Source organism: Coenobita brevimanus, chromosome 16, assembly GCF_032717465.1.
Source record: "Coenobita brevimanus isolate Jiangsu-jjx chromosome 16, ASM3271746v2, whole genome shotgun sequence".
NCBI lineage: Eukaryota > Metazoa > Arthropoda > Malacostraca > Decapoda > Coenobitidae > Coenobita > Coenobita brevimanus.
Window position 1 is genome coordinate 9,539,427 of NC_136969.1, and position 16,359 is coordinate 9,555,785.

Consider the following 16,359-nt stretch of genomic DNA (forward strand, 5'->3'; position numbering starts at 1 on the left):
AGACTACAAGAATGCTTTCACAGTTATGGCACGGGATACACAAGTTTCTGATGCCACGAAAGCAACCCTCTTGAACTTTACAGCCAATGTTTATGGAGCTAGGGAAAACGTCAGCTTAACAACTGCAGATATCAGAAGTTCATGCAGGCTTATGGACCTAAGAGATATGGGAAAAATCTGCTTTCCAGTTTGAAGGGTATTGATGCTAGTGGGCTCCCACCGTGTGAAGATGAGGTCAGTACACACATAAAGCGAACAGCATTTGTTGCCAACATGTGGGCCAGTGCAGATCAAAGTCACATAGAGCAGCCTCCAACAGAAGAAAATGGCTGGCAGTTAGTTGATGGCAAGTACAAATCTGTATGGTTTGAAGGAGAGCAACTCCCAGAAACTCTCATCCCAGAGGAAGAGGAACTACATGAAATAGAGAAAGAGGCAGAAGATGACATGGAGATTGCATCATCTGATGAAGAGGACAGTTCTGGCGATAATGAATAAAACCAGAGTTATCAAACAATCATCATCATACATTTTCATAACCATTATTCAGCAACTGATCAACTCAGGTTGTAGACAAAAAGCACACAGAGATAGACATTTTTTCTCAGTTTCAGACTCATTAGTAAATGAATGCCGTTTAGGATATTTTACATATCCAGTACAGTGACCACATATTTTCATAAATACTTTTTTAGGCAATCAGAAAATATATAACAGGCAATCTGTCTCCGTGCTAAAGGACTAACAAGCAGATGAATGGCTTTTCTGGCTAATAACCAGAGTCTATCGGTACTGGTCTGAAGGCATATAGAGTGTAGAATGTGTAGACTATGGGATACATTGTTGATACAAAGGATTGTTTTATTATAATCAAGAGCTGAGAATGTTCTGTTTCCTTTGCTACACAAAAATGTTTTACAAGTTGAATACATGTAGGGAAAGTATTCCATTTCCATGACAAAAAGGTAATGATGGTTCCCCTTAAAACAGTTACATTGAAAATTACTGACAATAATTTCTTGTAGTGCGGATCATTATTTCTTCACTTGTATAAGGACGTGTCTCTAGAAGAATAGTTTTTGGTAAAAGTCAAACTTTTCTTTATGTTTTCTGTAATTTGGCTCAAATTATAAGGTACATGTTCATACATATTTCACTTGGAACTGCATACAATATGCTTTTTGACAACCATTCACAGGCGAGAATTAAGATTGTCTTGTCAAAGTTGATGGTTAATAAACTGACGGAAACCAAGCTGTTTATGTGGCCCTTTATCCCATTCTTAAAATAGTTTTGCACCAAATTTTTCTCTTAAGACCTTTATACGGCTATGGGTTTCACTTAGATTAGTACCAGAAAAGTTTGTTCAGTCGAGAGTCAATGGGTTATGAACTTCTACTAAATTTTCAATGGTTCTATCTTTGGGCTATTAGCAACAGATATTTTCATATCTGTCATTTAATTTCTCTCATATATCATAGTGGTCAGATAGATTATACTCTTGTTGCAACTAGTAATCATATTTCAAATGTTCATTAATAGAGTTTTTTACAGACATGACGAGAGGGGATGCTGACATCGATGAAAACAAATCACGGTGAATAACACTGCGAGGATTTGTCATTCGTATTAAAATCATTATTTACTTATTAGTTAACCAGTATATATATGACACGTTCGCTGTTATAAATTTGATAGCCAAGAAAAAAAAAATATGAATTTCACATGAAGCTCGTGGTCAGTAGTGGTGAAGTGAGTGGTCAGAGTTGGTGGTGATGGTGGTGTGTGTGTCATGGGTTTCCACTTGGCTCTGTTGTCTCCACTTGGCCCCACCACACATATGCTCCATCGCCAGCAGCACAACAGCCACTTCGAATCCACACCCCAACACCACGAACATGCCCTGATAATGAGCAACATGACATATAATGCCATAATCCTTTCCTTTATCAACTAACCCACAGCATTCCTTTCACACCATTAAACTAAATCCTGCTGAGAGATAAAGTAAAATGTTTAATGCAGATGATTAATAACATTCTTGGTAACTTTCTATGTAGGATATAACACGTATGAAAGTTAGAAAGTAAAATCTAACAAACTACAATAGTGGTTTTCCAGGCCATCCAAGAAGTCCGTGGCATGACCTACCCACAGGTTGCTGAGAGAGAAGGCAGAGGTGACGGTGATGATCCTGGGAGGGTTCTTGCAAGTGCTGGAGTTGGGATGTGAGAATTTATGCCATTTATCATATATACCAGATTCCACTAGTCTATAAGCCCTGTCGAGAAAAATAGAACTGTTTTAAGTATTATGTTCGACACACCATTAGGTCTATGTTCTGGTAAATACTCTGGTGTTCTTTTCGATTGTGATAAAATATAAAGCATTTTCACTTTCTTACGAGGAAGAACAAACAAACATGACCACTGTTTTCTGTATCATTTAGTACTGACAAACTGTTCAATACTTACAGCTGATTTAACCTTGGCATCAAGGGGCTGTTCTTCTGAGCCAGCATTCCTAGAGGAGTGTTGAGGTAGCTGTGCCTGGACATGTAAAAATCACAAGTACCTGTCAAAATATTTAAAGTTGATACACTGGCAGGGCTATTATATTTATTATTACAATGAGGAAAACTTTCTTTCAAACACTTACAAAATGGCATATGTCAAACGCTAGTGATTCCTATTTAAAATCCTTTCTAATTAACAGTGTCGAATGAGCCCATCTCCCCACTGACATGAGATATGCTACATTTCATAGTAGAGGTTACTTGAATGGTATGATCATAAATAATTCCAGTGAACATGACAACCACATAGTAACCTGTGAGAGAATAGCTCCATGGCAGAACGTGATTATAGATGATATCCATATCAAACACGACGTGACTGCCATCCACCACAATGGTATCCAGGGTTTGGGGTAATTCTGCAAATGATCTGTAAGCTACTCGTTCTGTGTCCATCAGGTTCCCCAGCTCGCGGAGTGGACCCGATTTGGCCGTCTGAAATGCAGATGGCTGTCAATAATACTCAGCTGTACTGAAGGCTTTCAAATACTTAATAGGTGAAACTTTGGAAAAGTAATTTTGATTCCATAGCACATAGTTGTTGTGATGCTTTACCAGACAATAATTGTTTTGTATGACATACTGTGAAGATAACTGGCGATTAGGCCTGACAAGTCAATTAGCTGTTCAGAAAAGTCGCATCTGTAAATTAATTGCTTGCTTTACAAGTACTGAAAGGCTGATAAAAAACTATTTTGCCAATAGTTTCCTGATTTGAAGAGTGGTCTTAAATGTATGGTATTCTATTATCAATAAAAAATGTGAGAAACTCATTGACTGCTTCATGAGTGATTAGACACTGTTTCATGTAGTAGTGACTTGTCTGTACATAACCTGGGTAGCATTAATTGACAACTTTAAAATTCTTAGAAAGTAAACAAATAATGATATAGTAAACCCTCCCTTGACCATATCCCGCTCCACCGGATATAGGATTTAATGAACATTTGGCCTACCAGATTAAACAGGATCGCTTCAAATCTCTCTTTACCTGGGGAGTATTGGATTTTGCAGATTATCATCTTTATCGGATTGATCTTACTCTCAACTGATCAAGTATAGAGAGAGTGTACTGTACATGATTTAAAATTAGATCACAAGAACAATTGCTTACTTTAAGATGGTGGATGATCAAAGTGTTCTGAACAAGAATTATCCCAACATCAGAGTTAACAACGTCCTCAAGTCTCTGGTAAGGTTGGTCGATGTATCTGACTGCCAAGAGGGACGTGAGGTTGCCGACGTAGCTTTGTGTCAGCACCACCATCATCAGCATCCACACCCCCAGCATCACACGATCCCACCACCACCGACTTTTAGTTCTCTTTATATCTGTTATATTAAAAGGGAATTTAGTAATACACAACATAGGTCCCGATAGCAATTGATGGCCTGCCGTATTTAATGACAGCCTTTTTTTTTCTATAAATTTATAAAGCACCTGATTAGACTCATCTTTATCAAACTGAGTATTTTATAAAGATTGTGTCCCTCCCTCTGGCGGGGGGGACACAATCTGGCCGCACTATGAGGTGGTACTACTACTCTGCGGCCAGGTTGTGTTAGGAAGATTACTGCCACCGTATTCCCTGCGTGTCGTAAAAGGCGACTAAAAGGGGTGGGGTGAGGGGAATAGGGACCCCCTCCTCTGTTTTTCAGTTCCTAAAAAGAGACAGGCCAAAGAAAGGGATGGGGGATTGAGATTATGAATGTGCGTGGATGTAGTACGATTGAGGCTAAAAGAGAGGAGATTGGGAGAATGTTTGTGAGAGAAAGTTGGATGTGTTAACTTTGACTGAAACGAAGATGAAAGGGAAGGGTGAGTCTATGTTTGGAAGTGTGAATGGAAGATTGTCAGGTGTTGATAGAGGAAGGGCAAGAGAAGGTGTGGCCTTGTTAGTGAGTCCGGAAGTACAGCAGTGTGTGATTGAATGGAAGGAGGTGTCATCGAGACTGATGTGGATGAAAGTATAATTTGAACGTGAGTTGTGTGTGTTTGTGAGTGCATATGGGCCTGGTAGTGAACGGGATGAAGAAGAGAGGGAGTCTTTCTGGAATGATGTTGATGAGTGTCTGCAGAGTTTTGGAGCGAGTGTGAATGTAGTAATGATGGGAGATCTGAATGCCAGAGTGGGAAATGTAGCAGTTGAAGGTGTAGTTGGTATGCATGGTGTGCCTGGAAGAAATGAAAATGGGGAAAGAATGATAGGGATGTGTGTTGAGCGAGAGATTGTAATTAGAAATACGCTGTTCGAGAAGAAAGATATTTATAAGTATACATGGGTGAGACAGGAGGGTGGAATGGTTGTGGATAAGGCATTGATGGACTATGTGGTTATATCTAGGAATGTAATAGGAAGATTGTTGGATGTGAGAGTTCTGAGAGGGGAGGGTAGAGGTATATCTGACCACTACCTGGTGGAGGGAAAGTTAAGAGTAGGTAAGAGATGGGTGAGAGCTAGGAGGGTTAGGTGTGGCAGGGAGGTTTTGAAAGTGAGTGAGTTGGATAAAAGAGAGAAAATGATAGAGTATCAGGAGAAACTGAAAGATGGGTGGAACGCAGTGAAAAATCAGGAAAATGGCAGTGTGGAGGAGGAATGGCAGTTGTTTAAGAGTGCTGTGGTGGGGCATGCAGAAGAGATGTGTGGTGTGAGACGTGTGGGTGGTGGCGTAAGAAAGGGAAGTGAATGGTGGTGCGAGGAAGTAAGTGTGGCTGTGGCTGAGAAGAGACGTGCATATGAAGTGTGGCTGCAGAGGAAGTTTGAGGTGTCATATGAGAGGTATAAGGAAAAGAGGAACAGGGCGAGAAGGGCTGTGTGTGGTGCTAAAGTGGCAGCAGATGAAAGGTGGGGTAGGCGACTGACTGAGAATTTTCAACAGAATAAGAAAATGTTCTGGAAGGAGGTGAAAAGGGTGCTAAAGGGAGAGTCTGGGAAGGAAGAGAGAGTAAAAGCAGAGGATGGAAGGATGTTAATTGAGATCGATGCAGTAAGGAAGAGATGGGCAGAGTATTTTTAAAGATTGTTAAATGTAGAGGAGGAAAGGGTGGCTGAGATTGTGGCGGATGGAAGGGTGCAAGGAATAAATGTGTTGGGAGAGTTGAATGATTCTTTAATCACGAAGGAGGAAGTGGAGAAGGCAGTAAAGGAGATGAAAACAGGGAAAGCTGCAGGCATGAATGGGTGTGCTGTGGAATGCCTGAAGGGTGGTGGAGTGACTATTGTTGACTGGTTAGTAAGATTGTTGAATGTGTGCTTTGTGAAAGGTATGGTGCCAATTGACTGGGCAAGTGCTTGTGTGGTCCTGTATAAAGGCAAGGGTGACAAGTATGAATGTACTAGTTTTAGGGATATAAGTCTGTTGAGTGTTGTAGGTAAGGTGTATGGTAAAGTGTTAATTATGAGAGTTAGAGAGGGTACAGAGGGAGTGATTGGTGATGAGCAGTGTGGCTTTAGGAGTGGGAGGGGATACGTGGATCAGGTGTTTGCTGTGAGACAAGTGTGTGAAAGTATTTAGCAAAAGGCAAGGATGTGTTTTGGGCATTCATGGATTTAGAGAAAGCGTACAATAGAATTGATAGGGAGGCTTTGTGGACTGTTTCAACACATTGTTTTTATGTAAATAGTAAAGCGCGTGTAAGAGTGGGTAATCCTGTGAGTGATTGGTTTCCCGTGAGAGTGGGGCTGCGACAGGGATGTGTGATGTCGCCTTGGTTGTTTAATATTTACATGGATGATGTTGTAAGGGAGGTGAATGCAAGAGTTTTAGGTGAAGGTCTGAGTCTGGTGAGTGTTGATGGAGGAGAGTGGAATCTGAAGCAGCTGCTGTTTGCAGATGATACTGCACCGGTGGCTGATTCAGAGGAGAGATTGAGACAGTTGGTAGAGGAGTTTGGAAGGGTGTGTGAAAGGAGGAAATTGAAAGTAAATGAGAATAAGAGTAAAGTGATGAAGTGTACGAGGATGGTAGATGGTAGGGGGATGAATATAGTTTTGAATGGTGAGTTGCTTGAGGAGGTAGAGTGTTTTAAATATTTAGGGTCACATGTTGCTGTGGATGGAAGAATAAATGCAGAAGTGAAGTTTAGAATGAAGTAGGTAAGGTGCTGGGAGGAATGAAAAAAGTGTTTAGATGTCGTTCACTTAGAATGGATGTAAAGAGAAGGCTGTATGAGGGTGTTGTGGTACCGATTGCATTATATGGGGCTGAAACATGGAATTTGGGTGTAGCAGAGAGGAAAAGTTTGAATGTAATGGAGATGAGGTGTCTGAGGAGTATGTGTAGAGTGACGCATATGGATCAAGTGGGAAATGATGAAGTGCGAAGGAGAACTGGAGTCGTTCGAGAGATGGCTGGTAGAGTTGAGCAGAGGGTGTTGTGATGGTTTGGGCATATGGAGATAATGGATAATGAGCGATTGGTGAAAAAGGTAACTAGATCTGATGTGAGAGGTGTAAGGCTGAGAGGGAGACCACGAATAGGATGGATGGACAGTGTGAAGAGAGCGCTGGATGCGAGAGGGATGTCTGTTGAGCAAGGAAGAGTGGCTGTGCGTGACAGAAATAAATGGAGAGAACTTGTGAACGAATAAATGATGACGCAGCCCTGAGGGGATATTCTCCCACATTTGGTCTGATCAGCTAGTCAGATCAGGTGCGGGTAAGGGGATGGGTCTATTATGATGTGGTGGGTAAACCAGCTCTGCTGTTGGGCCCTGCTGCGGATGTCACTGATTGCACTGTGCAGTTAACCCTTGTGTGGTGTGATGCGGTGAGGATCTGTTCCTTCTCCCCTTTGGGGCTAAGATGCGAATGAATGTGTTTTAATGGATAAGTAATGGGGAGTGTGTCGTCTTGTCTCGGCTACCTCCCTTTCCTTGGGGGAAGCAGCCTAGGTATATAGATAGATAAATAGAAAACAAAAAGTGGCTATTTTCCATACCTACTATAGAAGAAATTGTTTATTTCGAATGTTACACGTGCACCAAGATAACTGAACCATGTAATCCATACAATGAATATCCTAAGTGAACTCTGGCTTCCACAAGTGGACAGCTTCCAAAGGCTAAACTAGTTACCTTCTTGAAAGAGGACGCGCACACAGTTAAAGGTGTTGGTATCTACGCTGCCTGGTTCTTGTGTGTGGGCAGGAAAACAGTATGGCAGAAGCAGCATCACTGAGCACACGGCCAACAATGCTATTAACAAAGTTGCCCAAACCACTGGTGCAAGAGGCACTAGGAAACACCACGGGTCCGGCTTTGGATGACCATGAGCAGCTAGAACATGGTACCCACCCATGAAAATATATGCAGAGTATTCCGCCCACTGGCTTCTCCTGAACTCCAGGTAAAATGGTCCTGGAGTGAACTCCACTTCCTGCAATGTTTTGTCGAGGTAAATATATTCAAGAAGTGTAGAATATCTGCCAGGACAGTTTTGCCATAAGTTTTCTAAAATTAATAAAGGAAGCAGTTCGTTCAAGAAGCACTAAACAGAATGCTGGCTTATCATTTTAATCTGATCCTTGTTCTACCAGATGGTTTAATTAAATTTAGGAAAAACTAGTCAATAAGGTTATATAGTTTAATAGACGTAGTAACTCACCTTCAAGAAATCTAATCTCTACCAATTCGTAACCCTTTTTAAGGTGTGACATTACATTGCCGACGCCATACCTTCCACATGAAGATAAGACTCATAGAAATATCACATGCCAGACAAACAGTTTCCAGTTTACAAAGTTATGTAGAACAGAAGTAGCTAAAATTTTTATTCTTTTGTGTATGTCACTGTTAGCAAATGTGACAGTTTAGTTGGGTAGGTTGGAGTTTTGCTTGCAAAAATGTTGTATTGGTCTGAAACTAGGATTGATCAATATTATAAACCAACCTTCATCTACAATGGTCATGGAAATTTCCAATAGTAGAGACATATATGAATGCGTGAGGCTTTTGTTACCACGATACTGTACAGAACAAGGAGAGACCACTGAGCATCAGCCTTCCCTTTTAGACAGTTATGAGGCGATTGACAGGAACCACACCGATTCACTCACGGCAACTCCACAGCCTCATCAGAGTTGTCAGAAAACTTTCAAACTACTCTTTGTAATTTCTGGATACAACAGTACAGTATAGTATATCACTCAGAACTCGCCACTAACAGATCACTTCATATAATATCAATATACGATATTGAGGGGTGAAGGCTGAGAATATAATGGAGATAGGTTTCCGAAGTCGTATACCTTAATCATGCTGTCTTTAGTGTTAATCTCTCTCTCTCTCTCTCTCTCTCTCTCTCTCTATCTCTAACAGAAAAGAAGAATTTGTTCACAAGGCGTAGGTTCCTTCCATGACGAACATATTTCATACAATTGTGTATTAATGTATAAATGAATGAATAATTTGTAAATTGTTTTACAAATTACCAAAGCAGGATGTAAGTCGAGAAAACTGGCATGACTAATTGGGTATGAACATAAGTCTTCTTAATTTAATGAAGGAAGCAGTTCGTTCAAGAAGCTCTAAACAGAATGCTGCCTTATCATTTGAATCTGATCCTTGATCTGCCAGATGGTACTTTTAAATTTAGGAAAAAACTAGTCAATAAGGCTATATAGTCTAATAGACGTAGTAACTCACCTCACGTGTGATGAGTCCCAGCATGCCAGACAATGTCCCATCACTCTTCTGCAGGCCCCAACTTTTGTCAGGGGCTCTCAAGTATGTGTACCTGTCAGAGAGTTTTGAAAGCAGTTACAACAAAATATTTGATTGACCATTAGCTCCTCGTTGCAATCTGTCATTAAATCAAACTATGGTGCATACAATAAGTGGCTTTGAAGATAATCAGAACACATACTTTGGAATATCTTCTGAATACTACACCTGAAATTCTCATTGTATGTTATCAATGCAAAGAATGTCCACATAAAAATTAATATACATGACACAAAAGAATGCTAAACTTTGATTTGCAAAATAATTCAGTATGGAAGAAGTGACATGAAGTCTTTTATGGCATCCAAAAAAACTGCTGTGTATATAAGAATGTGTGTAACCTTAAGCTCACGTAAAGTTCATAGCCGTGGACAGTATTTCCATGACATACTCTGCTACACCTGTAAAAGTAAGTCGCTTAGCGCCAGGTTTCGTTGGGTCGTCTACCATGACCGCCGACTGTGAAGGGAACTCCTCGGCTGTCACCATCACATGGGGTCTGTGTGGGAAACTACAGCAAGAGATTGTAGTCTGATGCAACCATGGACTATCCTCACAATAAATCAGACATACCTTCCACAAACTAAGCACCATCTAATGAACCGGGACAGAGAAAAGGTCAGTGGCATTTCGTCTTGAGTTCTAGCAATCAAATTATGTAAGATATACTGAAGATGCTATATTGTCCATTATACCAGCAGACTGCATCCACACTCTCGTCATATGAAAAAATAATAAACACTACTGTATTTTCAACAAAGATCATATGATAAAAACATTCACATATTGTTTTAAGGATCGTCGAGAGTTACACACAACAAGAGCTTACCGTAAAAATTTCCTTGGAAAAAGATTTGGTATGTAGACTAGACTTAGATTTTGGTCAGTAGTCCACGATGCTACCTGTATTGGTCGATTTTCTGGATCAGTGAACGGTAGCCATGACAGCACTCTGGTCCTGTTGATAAGAATATGAAAAGATAAGAAAACATATAAATATGAATAAAGCCAATATATCAAACTGAGGAACATCCCCTCTTATGAGTGTTCTTGTCCATAGATATTATTAACTACCTGAGGACTGGTGATGTATCATTGACAACAGCGAGTAGAGCATTAGTGCGCGACAGAGTCTTGTGAAAATAGTGGAGGGTTTGGAGGCGATGAAGAGGGAGGCGAGTGAAGGCGAGCAGCCTCACTGTGTGCACAGACAGGAGGTGGTTCTTGAAGGAGGACTCAGCGAAGGAGGAGAGGAAGGTTGGGTCATCGCTCAGTACCATCACCGTCACCCACCATGACATTTCACGAAGCTAATGACAACAAAAAGTGATCGACACACCCTTTCAGTTTTAAACTCATTATTCTAAATTTGTATGCTTTAAATCTGTTTTTGTAATTACACACACACACACACACACACACACACACACACACACACACACAATTGTCTTCAGTCCACCTCTCAAAGCTATTATATCGGCCTTGACATGCTGTAGGCACATACGCATCGAGCAGTAGCTATAGCCTGGGAGAGTTTTTCACGGGTCATGTTGGTATTTTGTTCTTGATTTTTCACCCCAAACACTCCAACACCCCACGGAGCTTGTAAGTCAACTAGATCCTGAAACAGAAAGCATGGTGTTGGTTTGTACCTATTTAATGCCACTGACTCCAATGAAAGTAAGGCATGTAACTATAAGTAGATCTTGAATTTGACTATTATTCTTTGTAGAGGGGATATCTGCCTGTTCCCTATCCTGGAAGACATCTTCCACAGTAATTGCCTTTAACTTACAGGTTTGCATTTTCATAGTAGCACTTCCATAGGTCTGTTATATTTATCTGCTTAGCAGGTTTGAGATTCAGTCTATTCTTCTGATCAGTGCAAGAAAATGAGTGGCTTACCAATTAAAATATGTTGTAAGGAAGGATCTTATATTTTTACTATACGAGTATATTTTCATCTAACTTCCTTAATCCATTTTAGGAATGCCCAAGTTTTGCTTTATGCTCACACTGACGCACTTGCATCACAGAGAATGCCCATGGAGAGTCATCTGTTACAAGGATGACGGAGGAGAGGGAACACTGCTCCATGGCCAACATGACATCCAGTGCTCTGCGACTCACCAGCGATCCTCGAATTTTATCTGATAAATACAGAGAAGAATTTGTAGTACCTACAGATATAAGACAAGACAGTGCCTGTGTTTAATTTGTATTATTAACTGATCTTAACCCGCCATGTCCCAACCGATTTTCCACCACTGACTCCCTCTAATCCAGACCAATAAAAAAAAAAAAAAAATTGCTCAAACCTCTGCTTTTGATGAGAAACATCGAAAATTCATAGACAAATTACTCACTTTAGGTTTAAAATACTCAATACAGGTAGCAGGACCCCTTACCTTACTGGGTTTTCTATGAGGCTGGCTCCAAAGAAAACGAGTTCTATGGGAGGGTAACTATTCCACACCACTCATAAATGGTATTTATTTATTTATTTGGTAGGAATTTCTATGTAGTACGAAAGTATATTGGTTTTCACACAGCAATATTGGCAATATAAGCACTGTTTCACTCAGCAAACACATCAACACACCTGACCTTTTTTAGCGACATTACCTGATCATCATTTCTGACTGTTTCTTCCTCTAATGCTATGTAAACTTTGTCCTCCACGTTGTCATCGATTGGGGAATCACTCTGCCCCTGAATTACATACCGTGGCATGACATATCTTTACTGGCCAGGTCACTGGTAACAGGTGAATTGCCGAGACAATGGCGTGTGGGGGGGGAGGTAATGTGGGGTAACGCACTGTCCCTGCCTGGCATCTTGTAGAGGAAGGTGTCCCATGTATACGTACCAAAAATCATGCGCGAAAATTGAAAATTGTGCAAATTAGGGACCTTGCAATAGATGCACATTTATATACATCAATGGGACTGACAGTGACAAAACGTGTGGACCTATATATACGTCAATGGGACGTGTATGGTTAAAATGGAGAAAGCCCCAGGAAGTGATGGAGTGTGTGGTGAAATGCTGAAGCATGGGGGAGAGATAGTAGTAGAATGGACATGGAAAATGTGCAGATTGGCCTGGGAGGAAGTAGACTCCCGGAGGATTGGAAGTCAGGAATAATTATTCCTCTATACAAATTAAAAGGGGAAAAAGAAGTGTGAGGTAATCATAGGGGCATCTGTCTTCTTAGTGTAATCGGAAAAGTATATGGTAAGATACTTATTGACAGAGTTAGGGAAATAACAGGGGAATTAGTTGGAGAAGAACAGGGAGGTTTTTGGAAGGGAAGAGGTAGTGTAGCTCAGATATTCATTCTTAGATCTTTAGTGGAAAAGTTTCTAGAGAATGGAAACAAGTTGTATGTGGCCTTTATGGTTCTGGAGAAAGCACATGCCACAGTGGATAGACAAGGCTTGTCGAAAGTATTAAGAATATATGGGGTAGATGGGAAGTTGCTGAAGGCCATGAAGAGTATGTATGAAGGTGGTAAGGCTGCAGTGCATGTGGAGAGTGAATTTTTCTATTTAAAGATTGGACTGAAACAAGGATGTGTCATGTCTCCATGGCTGTTCAATCTGTATATGGATCGGGTTATAAAACAGATGCAAGGTAGGGCAGTGGATGCTAGAGAGACCCTAGTGAGAGATGGCAGTGTTTGGAAGCTACCTGTACTGTTGTTTGCAGATGATACTGTGTTGTTAAGTGAAGACGAAGGGGAGCTGCAAGGCTTGGTGAATGAGTTTGGGAGTGTGTGTGAAAAACGGAATCAAAAGATGAATGTAGGGAAGAGTAAAGTTATGGTCTATGAGAGAAATGAAGTCAGTGAATGTACAGTGAGGTTGGATGAGAAGGAAATGGAAAATATGAGTGCGTTTAAGTACTTGGGTAGTGTGATGAGTAAGGATGGAAGTTTAGAGGGGGAAGTGCTTGAAAAGGTGCAACAGGGAAGAAAAGTTGCTGGTTCCTTGAAAGCAGTGATAAGAAACAGGGAAAAGAGCATGGAAGTGAAAAAGCTGCTACGTGATAGTATTGTCATACGAACTCTAACGTATGGAAGTGAAGCTTGAACGTAGTTGGAGGGACAGAAGTCAAGAGTGAGAGCAGTGGAAATGAATTATTTGAAAGGAGCATGTGGAGTCACATGGAGAGACAGACTGACAAATGAGGAGGTGAAGAAGCATTGTGGTTTGGATGTGGATGTGATATGAAACATTAGGAGAAACACATTGAGGTGGTTTGGACACGTGGAGAGGATGGAGAGCGGGATACTGACGAGGAGAGTGTATGTGAGTGAGGTGGAGAGGGAGAAAGGGAGGGGGAGGCCGAGGATGAGATGGAGAGATGGAGTGGAGAGGTATATGCGATAGAGGAGTGTGAGCTGAGAGCAGGGCAGTGAAATGGAGTGGGACAGGACGACATGGTGGCGATTTATTTGTGGCCACTCCTTACGGGATTAAGGCATCTGATAATAGATAGATAGAGTGGACGATACATCTATGGAGGGCAATGAGAGATCTTTGGAGAGACCGCTACATCCCTCACCAGAAATACGGTACCATGGTCTGGACTCGAACTGACATCCCTATGGTCGTGAAATGGAACTGCTACACTGAGGTAGTCTGGCCCTAAGAGAAATGCACCGAAGTGCGCCAGTTTCCCATGAGAATGTTAGAGAAAAATTTTGTAATATGTAGAATTATCTGTACTGGTATATACACAACACACAACATTCTCTTTTATCCACTCAAGTGTTGTGCAACAGACTTCTGAAAGAAGTAAATATACTTAAATTTGCCGAAGGCATGTACTGTATTTTATGCTTGATTGGGCATTAGAAAACAGTTAACTAGGCAGCGTAGGAGTGGAAAATCAAACGTTATAAAACTGGTATTGGCTGAAATGACCCACTTCTCTTATGCTTAAATTTTCCTTAGCCTTCATTATTGACACCGCTCAAGAACATTTTTTTTTTTTTTATGGAATAGAGGTCAAGATTTTTTTTTTTTTTAATCAAATGACCGTAAATTACATATAATCTAAATATGACTGGTATTTTTATATTTACACTGAGCTAAGCAAAGATGAAAATGCTACCATTAACAGTATCATCAATTCCCTTTAATTACAACTAGGGTCAACTTGCCTGAGGTATGGGGCAGGCGTGCATGTACCAGCAGGCACGTAACTCCCAGACTAAGCCACAATCTTCCTGCAGCAGCCGCCATCACACCACCACAAGCTTCCAGAGAAGAATAATTACTGTCTATCAATGGCATTTCTGTTTTCTTTAATACCTCCATGTTAAGGATCTACTATCTTTGGAAAATATAAGAGAAAATTATGAATAAGATACCCATTGTGTAGCCTACTAAGCGCTGAATTGTTGTATAGTCGATTATACAAGTGGGGTACGGAACATAGAAACTCGCCATATTTTTTACTAGTTATTTAAACAAACGTTTTGTGTAAAGATGTAGAGAAAGTGCAGATGCAGGAATATAATTGATAAACCTGTCTATTCCATACTCAGCCACTTCTCGCTTTGTGTAAGATAATCTATTTGGTAAGATTTGAAGAAAGAAGGTGGTGTGATGTTACAGCTGAATGAAAGCCACATTGTTGTCTTCTTATTATTTATTTTTATCAGCTTAACAAAACTCACAGGTAAGTCTGAAGCGTGGCATGTCAAAATTAACATCGAAAATTACGAGTGTGGCAAACCAAATGGAACTAAAATATAAGACGTACATGGTTTCTTTAAGTAAGCACGACATAATCGGACTCTACCTTGCAAAGAAATGGAAAACCTAATTTTTCACGAATACTGATTAAATGGTGAAGCAATGTGCGACAAACACATGAAATTGCTGGCACATAAGTATAACAGTAATTTTCCTAAGGATAATCAACTATAATTATCCTAATTCACAAGATAACTGTCTAATCTTTTTAAAGCCTGTTAATATGACTGATCACAGTTTCTCCTGATGATTCTATTTACAATGAGATCAACTGAAAGACATATCAGGCTTTAATAATAGGAGGCAAAGTTATTGTCCTTTATATCTTGATATCTTTGTAATGTCTTTTGCTTGAGTGTTCCTACCGTGGATACATTATTTTCTACATGGGACAGTGAGGAAATACTTTACCCACTACTGCTTTCTTGCATTATGAGGTCCACGTTAGGGTAACAGTTTGTCTGATTAATTCTGTTCGCAGGGGTATTTCAAAATTTTAGAAGTTTGAAAAGCTTACTATGCATAGGAATAATATTTCTATAAAAGTGTGAATCAGTCCATAATTGTGTAAAGCTCAGTAATAATTCAGATTAGGATATTCAGCATATCCACAGTTATACTGAAACTCTGAATTTACTACTCTGCGATTCACATCAAATATGCTTAACCCATCAGAATGGTTTGCTATAGGACGATAGGTTTTGATACGGCTATGAATGAATTTGAATTGTTCTCCCCTTTTAGGTCTGCCAGTGCGCAGCCTGTTCTCAACGTGTCCCTCGTTCTTCCACCGATTGAGCCACCTGCAGATAGTGGTGACGCTACACCCGGTTACCCTAGCTATGGCACGAGCTGACAAGCCCCCCACCCACATCCAGATAAAGCTGCTGCGTTCTGTCAGGGAGGTTGATCGGCATGACCGCTGTACTCCCATGTTCTGAAAATTATTCGACAGAATATGGAACCTTACTGCATCATTGATCATATACATTATTTATAGTGTAATATGAATTCTTTTAATATTTCTTTCACATAAAGTTATGTTACCATTGAGTGGCATCCATAAATCCACTTTAAGCAAATCATAGTGTCTCCTGTGGTATGCAAGATACTGCAGCTTGAGTGTCCGCGAGGACGGAGGGGGGGAAGGGAAGGTATGCGATGTTGAATTTTCATTTAGAACAATTTTATATATCAAATAATCATAAATGTATTCCAAGCAACAGCCAGTATATAAATTCATTAGATTTACAGTCAGTTATATAACAGCACATGGAGATTGCTGTATTGAA

At 40.4% G+C, this 16,359-nt stretch overlaps 1 protein-coding gene across 1 annotated transcript; it reads right to left on the reverse strand.

Moving 5' to 3' along the window:
• Nucleotides 1-783: 783 nt before the first annotated feature.
• Nucleotides 784-14,551, reverse strand: LOC145390953 (glutamate receptor ionotropic, kainate 5-like). The gene is made up of 14 exons (XM_080265690.1): nucleotides 14,470-14,551; nucleotides 11,325-11,449; nucleotides 10,804-10,920; nucleotides 10,374-10,609; nucleotides 10,129-10,257; nucleotides 9,652-9,810; nucleotides 9,222-9,312; nucleotides 7,653-7,953; nucleotides 3,690-3,907; nucleotides 2,830-3,010; nucleotides 2,475-2,574; nucleotides 2,152-2,215; nucleotides 1,834-1,903; nucleotides 784-797 (listed from the first exon to the last, which is right to left on the reverse strand). The coding sequence occupies exons 1-14, from the start codon at nucleotides 14,549-14,551 to the stop codon at nucleotides 784-786; spliced, it is 1,887 nt and encodes a 628-aa protein (XP_080121816.1).
• Nucleotides 14,552-16,359: the final 1,808 nt, after the last annotated feature.

Coding starts and splice junctions, on each gene's coding strand:
- LOC145390953 (XM_080265690.1), bottom strand. CDS start 14,551: ATGGCGGCTGCTGCAGGAAGATTGTGGCTTAGTCTGGGAGTTACGTGC. Junction 7,954..9,221: donor TGGGACTCATCACACGTGAG/GTGAGTTACTAC, acceptor AAAACATTGCAG/GAAGTGGAGTTCACTCCAGG. Junction 1,904..2,151: donor TCTCTCTCAGCAACCTGTGG/GTAGGTCATGCC, acceptor GCTCATTATCAG/GGCATGTTCGTGGTGTTGGG.